This window comes from Tympanuchus pallidicinctus, unplaced genomic scaffold (assembly GCF_026119805.1).
Source record: "Tympanuchus pallidicinctus isolate F22 unplaced genomic scaffold, pur_lepc_1.0 scaffold32, whole genome shotgun sequence".
Classification (NCBI taxonomy): Eukaryota; Metazoa; Chordata; class Aves; order Galliformes; family Phasianidae; genus Tympanuchus; species Tympanuchus pallidicinctus.
The window spans coordinates 2,326,412-2,348,322 of record NW_026294750.1 but is presented as its reverse complement, the minus strand read 5'-3'; the positions used below and the strand labels follow the sequence as shown (position 1 = coordinate 2,348,322).

General features: G+C 48.5%; 2 protein-coding genes across 10 annotated transcripts in view; one reads left to right on the top strand and one right to left on the bottom strand.

The window, feature by feature from the left end:
- Positions 1 to 7,802, bottom strand: part of PLXNA2 (plexin A2) — a 341,299-nt gene extending 333,497 nt beyond the window's left edge. For 2 of the 7 annotated variants that reach the window (XM_052698220.1, XM_052698223.1), the window contains exons 1-4: positions 7,127 to 7,780; positions 6,679 to 6,763; positions 6,442 to 6,574; positions 6,069 to 6,315 (exon numbers count right to left, since the gene is read on the bottom strand). The gene's annotated coding sequence lies outside the window, so the exon portion shown is untranslated. Of the gene's footprint in view, positions 1 to 6,068; positions 6,316 to 6,441; positions 6,575 to 6,613; positions 6,764 to 7,126 lie in introns of all 7 variants that reach the window. The other 5 variants (XR_008210153.1, XM_052698228.1, XM_052698229.1 and 2 more) reach the window with 5 other exon arrangements.
- Positions 7,803 to 7,931: 129 nt separating this feature from the next.
- CAMK1G (calcium/calmodulin dependent protein kinase IG) lies at positions 7,932 to 21,786 on the top strand. Of its 3 annotated transcripts, none has more exons than XM_052698255.1 (13): positions 7,932 to 10,391; positions 14,071 to 14,188; positions 15,774 to 15,902; positions 16,219 to 16,293; positions 16,530 to 16,668; positions 16,769 to 16,892; positions 17,422 to 17,497; positions 18,024 to 18,136; positions 18,611 to 18,689; positions 18,993 to 19,080; positions 19,806 to 20,191; positions 20,719 to 20,848; positions 20,961 to 21,240. In XM_052698255.1, the coding sequence occupies exons 2-12, from the start codon at positions 14,097 to 14,099 to the stop codon at positions 20,810 to 20,812; spliced, it is 1,395 nt and encodes a 464-aa protein (XP_052554215.1). In that variant the 5' UTR covers positions 7,932 to 10,391; positions 14,071 to 14,096; the 3' UTR covers positions 20,813 to 20,848; positions 20,961 to 21,240. The 3 variants fall into 3 exon arrangements, with proteins under 3 accessions (XP_052554215.1, XP_052554216.1, XP_052554214.1); XM_052698256.1 differs by lacking the exon at positions 20,961 to 21,240 and adding an exon at positions 21,665 to 21,786 and having other exon boundaries at positions 7,933 to 10,391; XM_052698254.1 differs by having other exon boundaries at positions 7,933 to 10,391; positions 20,719 to 21,240.
- The last annotated feature ends 125 nt before the right edge of the window (positions 21,787 to 21,911 follow it).

Genomic DNA, 21,911 nt, shown 5'->3' with positions numbered 1-21,911 from the left:
ACTACTCTCCAGCTCACACCAGAGCCAACAAGTACACACCAACCTACCGACTTGAGCTGAGTGGGAACAACAGTGCTCACAACCCTTCTGTCATACATGTTACCTGCTTCCACAACCTTTAATGCACGCTGTCAGCCTTGCAAGATCAGGTATTAACATCTTGATAACCTCTTGTACTAATTAAGATAGCAGATCTATGGTATTCAGCTCCACATCAGCTTCAAAGCTGAGCACTGACAGGTTGCTGAAGTGTTTGTGCATTTCAGCGAGTGGCCCTTGTAAAACAGAAGTTATAATGAGCACTCCACAGGAAGCTCTAATAAAGAAGCATGCAGTCATTATAAAAATGGCTGAAACCAAAGGAAAAAAGACAAGACAAAAGCCCTTGCCAGGATTTGGGAGTGAGCAGGCAGGATGCTCGCTGCTGTGGAAAGCAGCATCTGCTCCTGGGAGATCTGAGCACTCCGTCCTGCCTACAGAAGAACATTGATCTGGTCCCAGACCTTTCACTTCCCCAGGACACACCTGATGTAATCAGTGACCTTACAAGCAGCAACATCTCCCAGGGGATTCCCAGAAGAGAAGTCAAAGCAGCTGAAGGTTAAACACGAGCACCAAATCCACATCCTCTGAGCTAAAGCGATTTGGGGCAGTACAAACGATGCACATATGCCTCCCAACAGTTTTTAGTGCCTAGTTTGTTTCCTAGCACACTCAGCCCACCACAGCAATGAAGGATTCCTCCATCCCAGCCAGGTATCCCCGCCGTGCTGCAGAGCCCAGCTCCCACCCAAAGATAAGGGCTCATGATTCCAGGCAGCACAGCAACCAGTGGGCTCCGACTCAGCAGGAGCTTAAAGCCCAGGATGGAGGATTGAATTAAAGCTTCTTAAGTCACAGCACTGCTGTTTTTCACTTCTCTGTACCCACTCAATCTGTATGGAAGAGACCAAGCACTCCCTGAACTCACAGTTTGAGATATAACAGGGAACTCAGGACAGGAACTACGAAAGATGCTTTCTGTACAAGCAGCAGCAAGGCTCTCCATAACCTGCCCCGGAGGCAGAGGATACAGCCAGCAGGAGAAGAAAGGTTTGCAATGAAGGAAAAGGAACAACAGCAGCAAAATCTGACTGAGGGGAGCTGGAGTAACTCAGGGCCTCATCGAACAAGCAGAGATCTCCTTGCTTTGCAGTTCCTTTGGTTACATAAACGAAGTTTGATAGGCAGCCGCCAGACCAAACACCACAGCAAGAGATTTCTGGCTCCATCCCTTCTCCAGATTTAAACAGAACAGCCAGCAGACACGAGAGGCACTGTGATATACAGAGCAGTAGTTCTCTCAATCTTTGACTACCCACTCCAACAAAAAAAGTCAGAACAGCTTTCTTTCAGGCTTTTCTACCTCCTACACAGCACACAAACATCCAGAGACACAAAAACCACAGCAACAAAGGGGGAAAACAAAGCAAAAAATCCACAATACCTTCTCTTGTTCAAGTCTCCCAGCCCTCCAACACTCTGAACTGCTTCAGCCTTCCATCTCCACACCATCTTTGTTCAGTAGAGCTTCCACAGGTGGCACTGATGGAACCTCATCATTTCAGGCCCTTCAGCTGTGCGCTGCCACAGCTGATTGCACTGCAGCTAATTGGGCTGTACCTGTGTTCTTGCTGTCCCTGCTCTGCCCTTGTAGTGGAAGCAGAATTAAAGAGCAACAAAATTCATAACCAACATCTGGGAACAAGGGACTTTTCATTCAGTCAAGTCACTACTTTTCAAAGTGTTTCTATTGGGTTTCACTCAGTTCTTCCAGCTTCGTAGCATCCTTGGCCAACGTTGCCTCCTAAAAGGCTTCTTATTGATGAAGTGTTACATGGACCTTTACATTTCTTGGAGGAAAGAAGAGGTGAAGAAGAAAATTGAATTACTTTGCTTAGTGATCTTAATTATCTGCAATAATTACCTTCAGTCAATTCTCAAACAAGAACTCTCCGGAGAGCAGACCATTTTAGTTTGGAGGGAAGAAATGGACTGGAGTCCAATGGAATGCATTTTGTAACTTATTTAGATATACCTAATTAACCCTCTGAGTGAGGAATCCAATCAAAGCTTCCCCATTACGCTTATTAAAAGCAATTTAAGGGGGGGGAAAGCATAAATGAGGGGTCTGAAACAAGTCTCTGTGACTCGAAGGTAAACTTAAGCAAAGAGCTGAACAAGTGGATGGAAGGAGGACAGAATTAAAAGATTTTTAATAGAAATGGTTCATTTCTCAGCCAGACCCCAGTGCAGAGCTCTGGTGTTGTACACACAGCTCTGTGTGCTCCTCTGCTGCAGCTTTTCACAGCTTCCCAAGCAGCAGAGAACAATCTTGCTTTATTCCGATGCATGTTGAACAGGAGTAAATTGCTCCAAATATGTAATAGATTCCCACACAGTGAGATATTCCAATTTTAATGCAAAATTGTATTTCAGTGGCTGCATCTCCACAGAAGGGGGCTTTGCTCGCGGCAGCACGCAGGCACTGGGATGTGAGCAGGCGGGATCCATTCATCCCTCTCTTTCATTTCCCTTATAAATTGCAAGGAAGTTTTTGGTGACTTCAGACAGAAGAGATCTGTACATAACTGCAGCTCTCCTGGAATAAAAGCACAACTGCAAGGCAGTGTGTGTGTCCCAGTGCCAGCCCATTCGTGCGTCCTTTGTCAGAGCCACTGGAACGAAGGCTGAAGGAAAGCTGACACGCTCACCCAGCCCTTCATGTGGCAGAGGTGGACTGGATGCTTTCTTTCTGCCATAGCAGGAGGAACTCATTGCTCAGCATGCCAGCTAATGGCTACAGCACACCACAGGTCTCCTTGCAGAGCAGTACAAGGCAGCTGCAGCACAGCTGGGATAGCTGCTCTGCGCAGGCAGCTTTGCTCCTGCATGTCTCCGTGCACAGTTCAGCCTCTCTCGTTCAGCCCCCGGGGCAACTCAAGGACTTAAAAGCAGGATACTGGTTAAGGGTTCAATCAAAGCAAACAAACTGCTAAAAATACATTGGCATCCCATCTGTTGCCAGGCAGGGAATTTAAGTCTTAGCAGTCAGGGGACGGGATGAAAGGCTGCAATAAACACCTTGAAATGGATATCTGAGAAATTCTTTGGCCTCGGGAAAACAGGCTGATTTTCTCTTCCTTCCTTTGCACAAAAAAAGTTTGGGTTTTTTTTTAATTTGTTTTTCCTAAGGGGGGAAAGTGAGCACTGAGCACAGGCTGCTGCAGCACGGGGAGGGAAGCAAACAAATATTGAACCTCTGTGTTTAATAACGTTGGAATGAACCACAGCTGATGAACAGTTTCATGGGCAGAATGGGAAGCATGGGCTGATCTAAGCAGTGCCAGCCCAGCCTGCTCCCAGCGAGCAGCACAGCACCCCACGACACCATCCTCCATCTCCTGACAGCAAAAGCCTTTCCAAGGGAAAAACCTTTGCTCGAGGAGTAAATATTTTGCAAACAGACAGCATGCCAACGGGCTGCAGTCGCAGCATTGCTGCAGCAGAGCACACAGTGCTTGTAAAAGTCCATTTCCACGGGAGAGGCAGTGAGCAGCGAGAGCCTGCACTGCTGGCCGGAGTTTTAGGAAGAGCAGACAAATGATGGGTGACAAATAATGAGCGCTTTTGGAACGTAAAAATGCTTAATGCACAGAGAGAGGAGAGGATTTGGCGCTGCTGGCTGCTGCGCAAAACTGCCCTCCTGCAGTAGGTGGGCTGGTGTTTGTGCTGAGCCAAAGCCATGATGAATAAATACCTCTCATAGCAGCGAGATGCCTGGACAGAGCATTTGGGGATGTCTGCAAACACAGAAGCAGGTTCTGGCAGTGGTTCTGCCTCTGGCACGCTCTGCTGCCATCAGCTCCTGCAGGACACCCGCTCAGCTCTTGGTGCTGGCAGCCATCTGCACCAACCTGTCATCCACCATCCCATCTAATACTATTATTTCTAGCCAGAGGAGGAAGACGATGGAAAAGAAGATTAAAAAGAAGCATCAGAGAAACTGCAGACTTCATTTTTTCAGCTATCCGGAGAAAATATTAGCATTTTAATTCAGAAAAACACCATGTGGGAACGGTTTCAGGGCCTCATCTGCATCTCTGCAGGCCTTCCTCTGCCATAAGGACCACCTTTCCTTACACGCTCGGCTTTCCTGGCCCTGCTCCCTGCACCTCCTGCAGCTCCCAGCAGCTCTGGCCTTTTGCCTTTCCTTTTCTCCAAACCTGGTTTTATGCAGAAGGCAGCGCTGATGGAATCACGCACAAGAAACAGGCAATCTGACCCTGCGACTGTGAAGTTTTCCTATTAAATCTCCCCCTGCTTTGTGCAGGAGTAGCTCGTTTGCTGCCACCACCGCTTTTTGGTAACGCTCACAACTGGCCTCACAAGAGATGCTGAGCGCCCGCGTCACCATTCAAGCTGTGAGATCATTACAAACCAGAAGACTGAAGCTTTAAGATGCAAAAGGAGGATCACGGCCAAGAAACATATTTGGGAAGCAAAATAAACCAGCTGTTTAAAGTCAGGAGAACCTGACAGACAGAGATCAGCAGAGCCCTGAACGCACAGACGGGTTTGAGTTGAATTAAAGCGCCAAGAGGGCTCCTGGGGCTGCTGGTGAGCAGACGGGCAGGGTTCTGCCATTCCCACAGCAAACTGCTTCACTGCATGCAGCCCTGGGGGTCTGGAGCTGCTTCTTAGAAACAGCACTTCACTCTGGTTTTGCTCCTTCCACGGCAGCCCCACGGGCAGTTTGTCTTTTACACCTTGCTCTTGGGTAGGGATGCTCACAACGCTCTGCTTTCCTCCCTGCAGTTGCCAACCTGAGAATGGACACCTGACAGCTATTTCTGGTACTTGGCAGTATAAATAATGAATGGTTTCACACTGGGAGGAAATCAAATGGCACCAGATGACTCCAGTAATAAATCAGAAGAAAGGCAGGTGGTCTCTTGTCAGGCATCTCAAAACCGATGTGCAGCTTTATGAGGAGGGAGGTGGCTCTGGAATAAAACCCATCAATGTAAATCTCAGCTGCTTAGGAGTTGTGGCAGTTTTCAGTGCTGCTGTAAAGCACTGCTGTGATTCTGCTCTTAGAGGAAAAGCCCTCAGCGAAGGGCTGGTTTAAAGATCACACTTGAACCACCCCAACTTCTTTGTGTTCATTGCTGTTCTGTAGCCATACTGTGTTACTGGGGGGGGAACAGCTCACATGCTGCCAGTTTTGCTAAAGAAAATTCAGCAAATGCACAGATATGCATTGAATCAGCTGTTCTGCTTAAAGAAATCACAGAGGAAAAAAAGAGGGGGAAAAAAAAAAAGGGAAAAAAAGACTGCTACATAATTATATATCACTGCCTCAATTCCCAGCTCAGAGGCTGCTCTGCTGTCACCTGTCCTGCATGCTGCCAGCTGTGATGGGCGGTGGTGGGAAAGCATTTGGTGCTACTGAGGTGCTTTGTTTGTCTGAAGATGACAGAGTACCTTCAGGGCAGTCTGTGTGCCCATAAGGATAACTGCCATCTACTCAAACACAACAGAGAAAGGAGTATTTAAATAGGCTTGGACGTATTCCCCGTGTCACAGCAGACCTTGTTAGCTGCCAACAGGCATCCCAGAGCTATTACCAAGTGGCCAGAAAACAGATATTCTGAGTAATTACATCTAGCAGGAGCTGGGAAGACAAACACTTCTCCAAACATCACAAAAAGCAAGGGAAGGACTTGGGAAAATATACTGATGTGTGTCTATGGTCAGTTCATACATAGGTGAGAAAAGCAAAGGCTTTGCAGCACTGCCAGGGGCACAGGGGCAGGTTGCAGAGCAGCAGCTCAAGGCAGGGAGCAGCTCCCCATGAGCAGAGCTGCTCAGATCAGCACTCCCACACTCCGAGGGATGGACTCTGTGATTGCTTATGAAATGTTTTGTCATCTAGCTTCAAGTTATCAGCAAGCTGATGAAAAAAAAAAGCATAAATCCATCAGGCATGTTGTCTTACCAGCTCCTGATATGTTTTGGCTACTTACAAAGAGTAAGAAGAGTCTCGGGAGCAGATGTGAAACGCAGATCTTGTTTGCTCGCTTGTCATCACTCAGCAACCAAAACAAACAGTGCAGGAAGCAGCCCCTGCTGTGTCCCACTTCGTGCTGGGGGGCTTTGCTGGTGCCCCAGCATCACATTATGGGGCAGCAACAGCCAGCCAGGGAAAGCACGTGGCAGGGATGTGATGACATCCCCCATTTAAAAGCCAGCTCACATGGAACCACGCTGCACCTGAGAGAGAAACGTGACCCAGGAGGTCATAAAGAACCATTTCACACACAATGCCCTCAGGAGTGACCTGAGGCAGTGGGATTGAGTTCCTCCCATTAGCATACTGTGCAAGCACGTGGAGCTTACCTCAAGCTCTGGGTCAGGAAAGCAGGATGAAGGCTGCTGGGAGTGTTGCAGAGGGGCAGCACCGTGGGGTTTTCCTTCTTTTCCCATGCCTCCAATTGCAGATAAAACAAAGAAAGTGATGTGAAGCTGCTCCCTGGCCCAGGACAGGAAAGAAAGCTAAGCAAAAACACACATAATCCCAGGTGCAAAAGGTCCCAAAGCATCGAATTAGACTCCTTAAGCTAAATTCTTCAGTACTGTTATCTCCTTGATTATTTAGCACAACAGCAAGCAGACAAGGAAAAATCGCTCTTGATGAAGCCCTTCGGCCAGACTTCAGCATCTTAAAAGTAAAAAAACAAAACAAAACAAAACAAAACAAAACAAAAAAAACAGAGAAAAAAAAGATTTTTACTGGAATTGATCCTGTCGAATTTTTTTTCCTGAGGACGGAAACAGGAACGACCCCACGCGGTTACACGGCCGGAGTTCCGGCGGTGACCGGTAGGGGGCGCTCGCAACTGAAGCTACTCCGCGGAGCCGCCGTTCCCTGAGTAATTAACCACCCCCGGACTAATTAGCTCTTCAAACCTGCGTCACGAGTGCTTTATGTTTTGAAAAAGTTAACGGAAAGCACTTTTAGTCAGCTCTCAGCCCGAATTGTCAACGGCCACCTTATCACAGGATCTGCGCGGCTGGGAAATACCTAAAAGCACGCGGGCAGGACGGGCGCTGGGAGCACCGCGATGGGCATCCAACACGGATCACAAAGCAATGCCAACTGCTTTGAGTTGCAAAGCATCCGTTCCTAACACGAAGGCATTCAGCCACCAACCCAAACCTGCCGCGTTGGATCTGCAGGTCAGGGCTCTGCTGCAAATCTGGGGGCGGTTCATTCGCGTACCGCTGAAGAGCTTAATTAACGGCACGTCACGTGGTTCTTTACCATTTCAAAACGAATGGGGAGTTCACAGGACCTCAATTAGCAAGCAAGAAGTGCAAAACCTGCTGCTAAATTCTCTGGGTATCTCAGCTGATAATTTAACCGCTTACAAAAAGAAAAAAGCCACCATCAACTGAACCATCTGTAGAAAAAAGCAGCTCCTTCCAACTGAGCCAGTGCAGATGAAAAACAGCATCAAGCTGCTGCCCAGCTCGCTCCCAGCCACCCGGCAGTGAATGAACCTCCCTGCCGCACGGCCAGCGCTGTGCATTACTCTTAAAGCTATAAAAGAAAGCAAATAATGCTGGCAGATGCCACTTGTGAGGGGCACGTAGTTGGTTTGTGCTGCAAGGAGCTCGTATGGAATAACAGCCAGCCCTGACCGCTGCTGGGGAGCCCTGGCTGCATTGTTTGCACAACTCTGTTTCTGTTTTTCAGTGCTTTCATTGGCTGTGCTGCAGTGCTCTCTGCTGGCACCAGCCGGGGATTTCCTGCCATGTCACAGCTGAGCTGTATTTGCTTTCTGAGCTTGTATTTACCATTAGGGTGTCACGTCTCCGTCTGTCTCTCTGTCTGAAAACCACTGTGCTGATGCCTCCTGTTTGCCCTCTCGATGACAACATTCTGAGACGTTAATTTTCTCACTTCTTCACAGATACCAGCAGAGGACACCTGAGCCGAGCCCCACCAGCTCATTTTTCCCAAGGCAAAGCTCTGTGACACCACCCAACGCACAACCCAGCACTGAAATCACAGCCCTGCCCAGGATCCTCCTGGCCCCTCCATGCACTGCCTGTGCTCGATGCAGGGCTGAGGCTGACGGTTCTTCCCTCCCAGCCCCTCCTGCCACACTGCACTGCTGCATTCCACCTCCTCACTTCTGATTCACACCATTAAAACCAAGATTGGTGCTGAGAGTCGGAGCATCTTTGGTTAATAAGTGCTATTTTAACACGAGCCCGTGGAGAGCCCAGCACAAGGCCCTGATTTCTGTCCCAGATTTCCACCAGGCAAGGTCAGGATTCACCGTCTCAATGGATTTCTTTGCAGAGCACACACAGCGATGTGTTCCCTCTCCTTTCCTCTGGTCGTTGGTGTTTTTCTCAGTGGTTCTGAAGGCCAAACCCTGAGTGCTGACTTTGCAGTGCACCCACTGCTCCGCTTTCCATTTTCTCAGGCAAGTTTCTTCCTACTTTGACTGTTCCTGGCATTGTCCTGCTATGGCTGTGCTCCTTCTGTAGGATCTGGAAGACATTGGCAGCAAGTGCTGCAGGAGCAGAACAAGGAGTCCTCACCCACTCCAAGTGGGTTTATCACAGCTGTCTCATTTCAGTACAGCTCACAGCAGCACCCAAACTCCGAGGACTGCAGTGCAGTGAATGCTTCCCTTTTGTTCTCATTATCTCTGCCTTAAACTGCTCTCGAGGCAATCGCATTATCCTGCGTAACGTCGCCTTGAATTTCACTTCCCCTTCATCACCCTGTGACCAGCTGTGCGGTGCCCATTGCGCTCACATCGCCCAGCAAACAGCCCAGGGATGGGACAGGGACCCCGGCACCCCAGGGGAAATGGATGCTTATTGCACAGACGGTGATTCATCCTCGGCAGGGGCACTTTATCCTGAATTATGGCCTTAAGAGAGCGATTTCAGCAAGGGATGTGCTGCTTTCCTCGTGCAGCTCCTCTGTTTGTGTCCACCCACCTCCTTGCCGTGTCCTCAAGTGCAGTTGCATCAGTTATCCAATGCCCTCAGCTCTGCCCTTGCCTTCCACTGTCATCCTCAGCACACAGAAAGCAGCTTTGGCCTTTCTAGAGGAGGAGCCAATTCATGGCCATTTTTCTCCTTCTTTTTGCCATTTTTGCCTTCGTCTCACCAACGTTAAAAGGACAACAGGTCACGCAGTCCCAGCACAGCACAAGCATCGATTCACAGCAGTGCCATCCCCAGCTGTCCTGTGTGACAGCCATTAAGGGCATGAATAGGTGAACCTTTATGAGGGTTTCAAGATCAAAACAATGCAAATTCCTCCAAAACCTGGAGCTGAAGGAGACATTCAGGCTCTACTCCACACCCAGAAGTTGTGACCCAATCCTGACTCTGGGCTTCACACTGATGGAGTCTGACCAGCAAAGAAAGGGAGAGTTCCGAACTGCCTTCTCTTTGTCATTAAGCTAATGAAACAATCAAATCTTAAGAAAAGTAATGAGATACAGTGCTGCCCTAAAGCTGATTGTTCCTGATAACAAACTAAACTTGGCAACATAGACATCTGTTGTGCATCGCTTTAGATGACACTGTGAATCAACAGAGTGCAGTCAGCAAAGTTGGTTTTGTCCTCCCTAAAAATTTCACACGATGGGAAAGATTTGAAGAGTAGTGAATATTTCCTGTACTCATGTGCTGCACTTCCCAGGAAGGTGACAGACGGGTTCTGGAAGTCAGTGCAATGATTGGTTCGAAATAGTCTAAAACACTGCTGATGGAGATTAATTAGATTAATTAGTGTCATTTTTCTCTGGGGTTTTGTGCCATATAAGGATGGTGGAGAGCAGCACCCCAACTCGCTCAGTTGGAACTGCTCACAGTGCGCCCTGCCCAGCCCTGCAGCCCTTCAGCATCACGAGAAGCAAACGGGGTATTTTTAATCCCGAGAAGTCATCCGTTCGATGAAAGCTAATCGCATTTGCATTCCCCCCCCAGCACTGTTTCAATTCCACGCCGGCTGCTGGAGGGCAGTGGAGCAGCCCAGCACCTGGCCGTCCAGCCGGGCAGCGCTCCATCCCGCTCCCCGCACCAGGTACCACGGCTGCGATGCACGGCGACGTGTGCACACATGCACACCCACAAGCTGCTTATTCTCGTGTCAATTGACTCCCTGTAAGTGCTGCCTAGCTACCGGCACGGCGGAGCCATCTCTTCTCCTCCCGCAGCCTCTGCCTGCTGCCACCAGCAGCCCTAATCCCCCCAGAGCTGTGGAGCAGAGCGGCAGCGCCGGGGTCCGACTGGCTTTGTTCCTGCTGACTTGGGTAAGCGAAATCTTATTTCTTCATGACCATTCCCTGGCGGATCCGTGCAGCAGAGCAGGCGGTGTGCTGGCTGACCTGGCTGTGTTTTTTGAATGAATGGTGGCTCGGAATGGGAGGGAGGATCCCGGAGGACCTACGAGCGCGGGGCTGTTGGTCTGATGCCCCGCGTGTGATCCTGAGCAATTCATAGAAAGCTGCCGCCTGGCATTTTCACTTCAGAACTACCGTAGGAATCCGAAATGCTCGTATTGATAAATGTCATCTTGAGAGTGGCTCGTCGAGGAGCGCCGAGTTACAGCACTGCTTTTGAATCAGTGGGGCGGTTTGATGTGGATTTGCCTTTAATGGCGAGCTGTGTTTTCAGTTTCTCAGTCTTTTGTCCCCGAACACAGAGGCCTGGCAGCTAATTTCACATGCAGACTGCTTGCTTTGGTGTATTTTGAAAACAAATCCTTTGACATTGTGCTCTCCTTCTTTATATATTTATATTTTGCTTTAAACTTCTTTCTAATTCCAAAAGCAGAATCATGAGAGAACCATATATCTTCCCCCCACCACATGTAACTTTGTCACAAGACTATTAATCATGCCTACAACCGTTTTGCTAGTGCAGTATATCCATTCAGGAGCCCAATGCTTGTCTGCAGAAGGATTTGTTACCGTGAGATATGGAGCCGAACAGATTTCTACAGGAAATATTTAAGCAAGGTCATAATAACACTCATTACATTCCAAGCAGTGACGTGTCATTGCCGGATCAGACAGAGCACGGCAGCAGTTGTGTTTATTGACCAGGTCTGTGGAAGAGCCCAAAGGTTGGCAGTAATGTTGGAACCACTGCTTTCAGTGTGCGCTCATCAGACCGGAGTCCTGCAGGCGGCTTAGTTGTTTATGCTGGGGGAAAGGAAACAAATGGAAGCAATGTTATGCCCTTCTTTTTCATCTCAGAAGGCCCTTTTGTCCATTTCGTTGTCCATTTCGTTGTATGGTCTTAACACATTGCTGTTAATGCACTGTTAAAGGTAGGTGGGCAAAGCCAGACCGGTCAGGAGCTGAAAGCAGCGTGCATTCTGGTGCGTGCAGAGTGTGCTCCGTCCCATTCCCTCTGCACATCCTGCTGCTCATGGACATCCTCCTGCAGGGCTGTGCTCGAGGAGGGGCATGGATGGGTCTGATGCACAGCAGGAGGGCAGGAAGCTTGCCCCAAGCTCAAAGGCTGCCGGCCCAACTTTTGCTATGAAGTTTTGCATTCCTGCGGAAAGCAAAGCTCCGGCTGAGCCAATGGATCCATGGAACCCTGTTTACTCACATGCTGAGAAAGGTCAGGGTGTTGGACCAGAGTCGGAATAAACAAAAAAATAACCCACAGATGTATCCAGTGCCTTGAACCAGTGCAAAGTGCAACAGGTGCCTTAACCAGACTGAGAGAGATGGGAAAAGATAAAATCACAGAGCCCACACAGGGAAAATCCCAGGTCCCAAAGTGCTGAAACACCAGGCAGCACAAAGCCCTGTGCAGACGGGTCCTGTAACCGAATTGAAAAGAAGGTAATCTGGTGCTGGGAAAGGGGGAAGGTGGGCGAGTATTTATTGCCTGAGTACGTATGCAGCTTTACATCTTGGGCAATTCAAACATTGGATTATTTTGCTCTCAAAATAGCACCACTTGCTTACTCCCCTTTCTCTCAGAAGGCAGCGAGGCAGGAAATGACTTGCTCGCAGTGATAGAGAAAAACTGAGAAAGCAGGAAATCAAATACACGTGTATGGAGTCAGAGCGATTCATCCATCCCTCCCTCCAGACAGCAGCACAACCAAATGCTGCGTGCATGGAGCAACAGAAGGAGAAACTATAAGACCAACAGATGATTCACGGGAGACTGAAGAAAACAGGCTGCTGTCTTCCTTCTAGAAGGAAAATCCATTCTAAATCAGAAACACCTTCCGTCTGCAGCCGGACATCTCTGCTCGGGGTTGCTTTCGTGTGAAATTCCAGTTCTGCAGAGATTGAGAAGGTGGGATGGATGGTGACTGTAAAGTGGAAACTCCACTTCTGAGACCAAGAGGAGGTTTCTACTGATGGGTCACCATTATTATGGAGAACTTTTGGACTTGGCTGGTTCCAGACGTAACGTTATGGCTGGTTTTTGTTTTCTATTTGTAAATGTTTGTAATTCTGAGAGTTTCACACGCATCAGAATACAGAAAGTAAATAAAGGTCAAATCACAGCGGCCTTTGGTGATTTCACAGAGCAGAGCCTCCAGCTGTTTGCAGTTGAGTCAGTTCAGTTTTCCATAACGTTAAATTAACCTCTAAAAAATGGTGTCAAGGATCTCGAAATCCCAAAGGTGCACTAATTAAGGAGGTCAATGAGGTTCAGGAGGATTTCAAGCACCTACGGTGACTGGCACAGAACATCTTTCAGCTTTTTCTGCTGCAGGACTTTCCCCTTCCCAAGCACTTGTGCACAAGAGGAGCTTTGGCCCCGAGGGCACTTGCAGCCCAGGGCATCTCTTCCTGCTGGTGGGAGGGCGATGCTCATGGCTGCTTTCAGCCCATTTCTTTCATATCTCCATCATGCTAAAAACCAAGTGTTTTGATCGCTTTTTCCCTCCCATGGCTTCATTTTCACCTTCCAGCGTACTCCCAGCTCTGTAATGTTAGACCTGATCTTATTAAGAGTGCTCAGACACTTGTATAATGTTTCACCCCCCCCCCCCCCTTCTCCAGGCCCCCTATAAGCTCTCCTAATTCTTCCACCACTCCAGTGAGCTCACACAGCATTTCCTCTGTGTGACAGCAGTGCTTAGAGAAGGGAGCTGGGATACTGCCAAGGGCAGACAGCCTGCAGTCCCCGCATGCTTCCAAACAGAGCACACCTCCTGTGACATCCCACAGCCAAACCCCGATGACGGGTGCCCAGCCACCACGCAGCATGGCGGGGTTTGACTGCACACAGCTGTGTTTTCCTCCGTCTCTGCCTGTTGTGTCACCATAACCCTGGGATTAGTCAGGCCAGTGAAAACCCAGCTGTGTTTCCTTTTACCTTCATCCTCCTCCTCAGAGCTGGGGATGCTCTCTCCCCATACCTGGCTTGACTCTCACTGGTGGCATCAGTCATGGAGCACAGTGGGGAGCAGGTAGCGGGAAGGTCATGACTCAATTAACAACAATTAGACGACAGCAGTGTAAACTGCCCACAGCAAATCGACAAAGTGCTTTCTATCAATTCCCTTTCCTGCAGTCTCAAGCTCTTTCAACCATTTCTCAAGTAATAAATTAGATCAGCTTTGATCCTTCTGAGTTGTTCGTTGCGCCTTTTTAACCCATTAAGCCACGGGTGCCTTCACTAAAATTAGCAGCCATACTCATTAGCAGAGTTTTTAGCACAATAGAAACATTTGTGATGGGCAACATGCACCAGAGGAGGGCAGTGACTGGGCAGCACTGCAGTATGCAATGCCCAGCTGACCCGGTGTTACGCTGCATCAGCAGCTGGAGCTGGATGTAGCAGCACCAACAGCTGTTAAGTAGCAAAAGCAGCACCAAATTCCCCATACTTCAGTGGTGTTGAAAAGCCTGAATCCAGGTGAGCGCTGTGCATGGCACCCTGAGCCAGCCCTGCTTGCCATGCCAGCCCCCACCGCAGCCCTCAGCTCTCTGCCCCTCTTCCTCACAGCATTCCCTGCTTCCACTCTGGAGGAGATGGGCCGCAAGGAAGAGGATGACAGCAGCTCCTGGAAGAAACAGACGAGCAATATCAGAAAGACGTTCATTTTCATGGAGGCGCTGGGATCGTAAGTACCCCCAAGGTGCAGCAGCCCGAGCCCTGCTCTGCCCTCCTGTCACAGCCTGGATGGGGCTTTGCTCTTTTCCTTGTGAATGCACCGATCTGCTGCTGCAAGGTCAAGCAAGGTCAAGGGATGGCTCTGAGAGGTTTAATAACGCCGTGTCTTTATCTCATAAACCCTGAGTCACTTGAAGGATGAAACGAGAGCGTGGCTGCTCGAGTTGTACAATATTTCCCTGGGAGTTAACAGCTTAATTTGCCTATTGGTCTGAATGAGACGAGAAAGCGTTTCTAAGGTGGTGGAGGAGGAATTGAATTACCTCCAGCAGGAAATTCTGCCATGTCCAGATTTTCCATGACTGTAGGACCCACAGCAAGGCTTCCAAACACAGCTATGCCAGAGCTCGGCTGGGATTTAGGTTCTCATGTTCCTGGTCAGCCTCAAAAATCAATGACGTTACCCAACAGCTTCCCCTCAAAGAAGAAGGCAAGAAGAAATGCTTGGTTTCTCCTCGCCAACTTGTTGAGTCATAATTTTTTAATAAGGGGCATAATTATTATAAACTGTTCGGGACAGATATATAGAACAGATGCCCCAGCATCTGATTTGTAGGTTGTTCATTTCCTACTACTACATTAATAGGATAATTTAGTATTAGAGTTTGGGATTTTTTTCCACACACATTGCTTCAGCTGGCCAAGGAAAGCAAATGGAGATCTGGGATTTAAAATCACTAGGAAATTTCCCATCATCACTATGGGGAATCCTTAGCTATCAGATTAGGGACCTCTGTGCTGCCCATTCCTTGAGAGCCCTCAGGAGTGTGGAAAGCATTTCTGTGAAACAGCCTTCAGGGCTCAAAGGGATGAAAGAGGAAAATATGAAACAAGGAGAAGGTCCTGGCACCAACTGCACCACCAAACCCATCTGGGCCTTGTGTTCTTTGTTCAGGAGATTACAGGAGCTACAGGATTTCTGCCCTTGTTTGATAGGTTTGCTACAATAGCATCCCACCAGCACGCTTCCACCATGCTCACCTTCCTCTCTCTACCCACCACTGCCTTGCAGGGTTGTAGGCTCAGCAGCTCGTCCCATTTAACCGCCACAAATTAATCTGTTGCTCATTTGATGAGGATTACTGGGGACTGACCTGGCAAAGCATGCACTGTCACTGTCCCAAGACACGTGTTCTGCTGCCTGAGAAAAACCTCTAACAGGATTGCAAGCTTAGGACATGTTGCAGATACCCACTCCTGGCCACGCCAAGCTGAACCCTCATCAGGATCGTCCCAAGCACTGCAGGCAGCCTTGAAGGGCATCACTTAATTTGACTGCAGAGAAATTCTTTGTCCACTCCCTCAGTATAGCTCCATGATAAACTATGCAAACATAACCTTTCCTCTACAGAGAAAATTGTCGTGGGTTTTTTTTTTTTTGGTACAAAATCTTGCATTGTGTTTCCTAACGCTGGGGCTGCTGGAAATGCACCTTCAGCTTTCCAACCAACGTCCACTTGGTGTTAAACCACTCCCAGGTTGTTTTTTCCTGTTCCTATCTGTCAGTCTCCCCCTGTTCACACTTCTCTTTGCAGAGGTGCGTTTTCAGAAGTTTTCTTGGTGAAACAAAGAAGCACTGGGAAGCTCTTTGCTCTGAAGTGCATCAAGAAGTCCCCGCTCACAAGGGACAGCAGCTTGGAGAACGAGATAGCAGTGCTGAAAAAGTGAGTTCACACATGCATACATACGTTGTCATGTAAAGAACTAACACCCTTTCCAAAGATGTGGTTCCAAAGTGAAACTGATGCAAAGAAATAAGTATTTCTTTTCAAATAATATGTAAATTAGTAAGCTAACGGAGTTACTTCTCCCCACAGCCCCAGCACAGCCCCAGGTATGGGAATGCAGCAGGTTGTGCAGGCACGGAACAGCTTGGTGAACTGTCACTTGTATTGAAAGCAATGTGATGGCTGGGTTTTCAGCTGGAAAAGCCACTTGGTCCTTGTCAGGTTCGTTTCTGACCCAGGTTTGTCTTTGCAGAATAAAGCATGAAAACATCGTGACTTTGGAAGATATCTATGAGAGCACAACCCACTTCTACCTGGTGATGCAGCTGTAAGTATAGCAGAGCCACAGCACACTGCAGCTCAGCACAGCCATTCTAGAAGTCAAAGATTTGCTAGGAATGCTTCCTGATGCTCCAAATGGACTCAGGAGAGCCTGCTGGCTGCTGAGCTGCTGCCTGAGAGCAGCTGTGCTGCAGGAGGAGCTGTAAAGGGCCTGAAAGGTCATGGCTTGTGTGGAGGAGAGCGCACGATCGCCTGTCTATTTTTCATCTTCTTCTGCAACAGGGTGTCGGGTGGAGAGCTGTTCGACAGGATCTTGGAACGAGGGGTCTACACTGAGAAAGATGCGAGCGTGGTGATCCACCAGGTCCTGACAGCCGTGAAATACCTGCATGAAAACGGGATTGTCCACCGTGACCTGAAGGTGCAGTCTGGTCCTTGGCCGCACGCTTCCCGAGCTCCGTCCCGTAGCTTTCTTCATTTTTCCACCATGAATTTCAACCTCTGGCTCTCTGTATTCACAGCCTGAAAACCTTCTTTACCTCACTCCTGAAGAGAACTCCAAAATCATGATTACAGACTTTGGTTTGTCCAAGATGGAGCAGAACGGCATCATGTCCACTGCCTGCGGGACGCCAGGATATGTTGGTGAGCTGAGAGCTGGGAAAAGGATGCTGTGGTGGGCTGCCAGGAAAAGGGCTGTGCCCCTACAACATGAAAGGGAAAAATATACAGCCACCTTAACAACAACACACCAGTCACAGAGGCAGCACTGCAGGACCCCACAAAAAGTGGATTACTGATGGTTTTGGAGACCACAAAATCACAGTGTTTAAAGGGTAATTCTAAGAGCAGTGAGTTTTGCTGTTATCCACGCATTTATTGAAAATTTACAACAAAAAATTTTTTAACACTGTGGGATTTTGTTTCATGTCAACCTAAGTGCATTGCCTCCATCCAGCTTGTCAGAGCCTCTGGGTGCAGGAAGAAGTCCTCAGTGGGTCATTCTATTCAACAGCATGAAGTGGATACAGAAGGCAGACAGCAATCCAGCTGCTGCGTAGGGCCATTACTGGCTCCTGTGCTGACCTCTCAGAAGCCAACTGCACGAGGATCTTCTCCTTTTCCCACAGTTTACCATTGCTTGCAATTTGCATTTCTTTTTGCTTTTCTGCAGCTCCTGAAGTCCTCGCCCAGAAACCATACAGCAAAGCTGTGGACTGCTGGTCCATCGGAGTCATCACCTACATCCTGTGAGTAGCAGCAGGGCAGCAGCCCTCCCCATCTCCACGTTTCCCAGCTCGTGCACTGCCTCATGCACCTCTGCAGCATGGAAGCATGAGCGGAGGCGGTGCCAGCCCTCTCCTTCCTCGTGACAGCACTGCAGTGTTCTCCTCCTTCACACAGATCCTCCAGACCATAGAAATGAAAGGGGTGGTGGGAATCAAGAACTGGAGAGGAGATGAAAGGAATCGCATTTTCTCTATTATGTGCCTCATCCTGTGCTTTGTTTTTCTCATTCAGTCTTCCTCTGTATGTTTTGTTTCATTTCCTCCCACACCATGCAGTTCTGTTCCAGCTGTTGCTTTGTTCTTTCGCTGCACGGTTTTTAACTCTTTTCTGCAGCTTTCCCCATGCACTTAGGGACAGATGGATCCATACAGCAGCCTCCTGTTACTCACTCCCTCGTGTTGCACACACGTGCCCAGCCTTAGCAAGCCACACCAAGCTCATGTGGATACACAGCTGAAGGACTTGTGCCCCTCTGCTCTGTTCCAGGCTGTGTGGGTACCCACCTTTCTACGAAGAGACCGAGTCCAAGCTGTTTGAAAAGATCAAGGAAGGCTACTACGAGTTTGAGTCTCCTTTTTGGGATGACATCTCCGAGTCAGGTAGAGCCCGGCAGCATTTCACCTTCCTTGGCCGTGGGGATGGGGACAGCCCACAGCAGCTGCCAGCACTGCAGGGCAGGGCAGCGATGCCAAAGCTGAGCTGTGTGGGCAGAGAGAAAAAAAGAAGAGGAAAGAAAAAAAGAAAAGAAAATAGGAGGCTGTTCTTCAGAGCAATTTCTAAAACCTCTCAGTCCCAACTTTTGTATTTTTTTTCTACTGGCAGTGAGAAATTCAGTTCACATTCACTCCATCTAAGCTGAAATTAGGTACATGTGCAGGTGACATTTTTCCATCAGAAGCGTTTCACCACACATATCTCCCTCCACCACTGTAATGAAGTGGTGCAAACACCTCCTTCCCACGCTGACCTTTGTGATGTTTATCTACGAGTGTTTGCCCTCTGCTATTAGGATCTCATCCTGGAACGGGGAGAAAATAACCTTTCCTCTCTGCTTCTCGTCCCTTTCCAAACAGCCAAGGATTTCATCAGGCACTTGCTGGAGAAGAACCCGGACACAAGGTTTTCCTGTGAAGAAGCCCTGAGGCACCCATGGTGAGAGTTGTCCCCCAACCTGGCAGTGCCATCAGCCACCTCCGCAAAACAAAGAGAACTATGAATAATTAAAGGTGCAATTGGTGTAATATTTGTCTCCATAAACAGAGGCAAAGAAGAAATCCCATTCTGGGCTTTTCTGAGCTTTGAAGTGTGTGTTTGTGTTACATTTTGTTGCTGTTTTTCCTTTGGGTTTAATTAATGCTGATTGAATGTACAAAGCAGTTAGTTGCCTCCAGAATGTGGAATGACTTACAAATGCCATCTGCCTATGAGCCCATTTTCTTCTCTCCCCATCTGCAGGATTAATGGAAATACAGCCCTTCACCGTGACATATACCCATCTGTCAGTGCTCAGATTCAGAAAAACTTTGCAAAGAGCAAATGGAGGGTAAGTTGTTCGTCACTGGGAGCCCAGAGCCATTTCAGTAGCAAACGCCAGTTGCTGCCATCTAGCAACAAGCGAGGTTCTGGGATGGGTAAGCACCCAAAATCCTCCAAAAGTGGTCTGAAAATCATATGCAGCTACTCTTTACGGTATGTTTGGACCAGCATTACCTACTGCAATGCACACTGCTCTGTTTACCATGGACACTATAGTGCCATCACAGTGCCCTTCCCAATAAAACAAGGGCTGGGGAAAAGGATTGCTGTCTTTGTGCTAGGGGAACAAAACCAGCATGCTGTCAGCAGATCTTCTTGTGAGCTTAATCCAGCTTCTCCTCCCTTCAGACCTGGTACTTCAATCTATATCAAAAGAGCTTTTGTAAGAATTCAGATGGAGAGAGGAATATCGTAGGAACCACTTGAATTAGAGTGTTTTAAATACACTCAAAATTCAGCTTGAGTCTCCGTTCCACACTGTGGGGTAATTTACAGCTGTTCCCCGATTTCCTTATCTAGAAAGAGTTATAATCTTCAAAAGCATCAGCAGTTTGTAGTCTGTGGTATTCACCATGTTTATGCCAGGAACGAGCGTTTTCTGCACGTTGTGCAAACATTCCAGCAGCACCAAGCAGCTCAGCATTACCACCCTGCTGCTGCTTCGTATGGACAACGTTCATCCAGCACACTGGGTGCTCGTGCTCACTGTGGGGTTTTTCTCTTCCTCCCCAGCAAGCCTTCAATGCCGCAGCCGTGGTGCACCACATGAGGAAGCTGCACATGAATGGCCACGCCACGGCTGGCAGCACCCACCCAATTATACAAGGCTCTGAAGCACCCAGACCCAGCACACCCAACACCACGCAGCCAGCAATGCCCAGCAAGGACGAGGACATGTCACTGCCCCAGGTCCCCTGTCCGGCCCCTCCTGCTTCGCTGGAGCAAGGCACAGGAATGAGAGAGAGCAAGCTGCAAAGCCCCCCAGTGAATGGATCACCAGACAACCAGAGCCCGCCAGCCAGATCATGTGGCTGCAGCCCAGTGTGCACAGGGCACGAGAGAGCCAAGGCAACTTTCTGCTCCGAGATGGTGCTCCTTAAAAAACCTGCAAAATCCCAGTAGGTATCCACGTCATCAGCCGAGACTTCCAACAAAGTGTATGGGAATAACCCTGCCTGGAAGTTGCTGCCTGGCGTATAAGTTGCCAGCTCCAGGTGGAGTAGAGAGGAGGGAGGAAAAGGAAAGAAGCAAACATTGCACCAGTACCTAGCCAAGCGTTTTTTTGTGCTTGTATGAGCAGCAGGTGAGGCACAGTGCCCAGGCTGCACAGCAAGGCTTGCAGTCAGCTGAGGTGGTGGGGGTTTGGTTGCCATTGCCATCAGTGCATTTGCTTTCCAGAAGCTGAGATGATCTATGGTTAGAGCTGTTGATGCCAATTGCTCAGCAGCTGCTGGCTGAGTGGACCCTGCCTTTGCTGCAGTGTTGACTTGCACTCCAGCTCTACTTTGCTTTCAGCAGATGACACTCTTTACATAAAAAACACAACTTTAATTCACCTGCAGAACGACCATAAACACAGCTGTTTATCTTTTCTTTTTTTTTTTTCTTCCAATCTTTCTCTTCCAATTCTTCCATTTCCATTCAGCCATTTCAAATCAGAAGTTCTCGTTCCAGTGAAGACTGGTAAGCACTCATCTCACTGTGGCACTGGGCAAACTGGAGTTTGTTTGATCATGTGATGAGGAAGGCAGCCAGCAGGATCCCCCATCGCCATGGTAAGTGCACACCATCCCACCACCAGCTGCTTGCAATTAAACCCATTACAGCATGAAAATGGGAAAGGCACAACTAGCAAAGTGACTGTACGGAAACAAATTGATTTTGCAGGTATTTTGTAACAGAGAAAGCCCTAATTAAGCCATCTCTTGAGGAAGAAGTCATCCTTTGACTTCCAGGTGGACCAGCCCACTGGCTCTAAAATCAATTGGTTTCAAAGGCAATTATGGCCTGAACAGCCCATCCTTGGCCCAGATTCGGTCCAGCTGGGTCAGTTCCAGTTGCTTTGTTATCAGCATGACATGGAGATGTTGGTTGTGTAGGTGAGCAACAAATGCCAGAGAAGTAAGAAAATGAAAGTTTCCTCCTGTTTGGTCATAGCTCAGATTAATTCCGAAATTAACATTTGAGACATGTTGTGTATAAGCAGTAGGAAATACTGCTATTAGATTCTGGCTGAGAAGATGTTCCAAAAAGGTGAGCATGGGTCAGCATAAATCTCCCTGGAAACTACATCAAGTGAGCTGCATCTTATCATCTTTTATGACCTTTTCTACTGATGAGATCACACGAACAGAACAGTAACGTACAAAGGATCAATAGATGAGACAAATGCATGTAAGATCTACTACAGACTCCAAACAGGTCAATTCCAGCGATCAGTCATGTAACAGCCTTTTATAAATGCAGCATACAAAAGGAACTAAGCTGCTCCTAACCCCCGTGCTGCTGCTGCCTATTAACAGAGCACACTGCGAAGGCAGCAGTCTAGCGAAACAAAGTTCAATTCCCAACTGAAATTCTCACTCTTGCAGAAACAGAAGGGCTGTTTTACTCTTTTCTGCACTTCAAAGCCAGACATCAACAGTGCAAGCAAGAAGAAAGGATGTTGTGTCCCGCCAGGGGCTGACAGGCAGCAGCGTCACGGAGAGCAGCGACGCGGTGATGAGCAGCACAGAAATGCTGGGAATCCATCAGCGCGGCGACCTCGGCCTGCTGCTGATCGTTAATGCTGGGAGAAGGCACTTTAGCAAGGGAAAGTCTGAGGCTGCTGCTAGCATA

What these genes read in the sequence shown, in the direction of transcription:
- CAMK1G (XM_052698256.1), top strand. Translation starts at nt 14,097, where the DNA reads ATGGGCCGCAAGGAAGAGGATGACAGCAGCTCCTGGAAGAAACAGACG. An exon ending in TTGTCCACCGTGACCTGAAG is followed by an intron (nt 16,669 to 16,768) that starts GTGCAGTCTGGT and finishes CTGTATTCACAG; the next exon opens with CCTGAAAACCTTCTTTACCT. An exon ending in GGAGTCATCACCTACATCCT is followed by an intron (nt 17,498 to 18,023) that starts GTGAGTAGCAGC and finishes GCTCTGTTCCAG; the next exon opens with GCTGTGTGGGTACCCACCTT.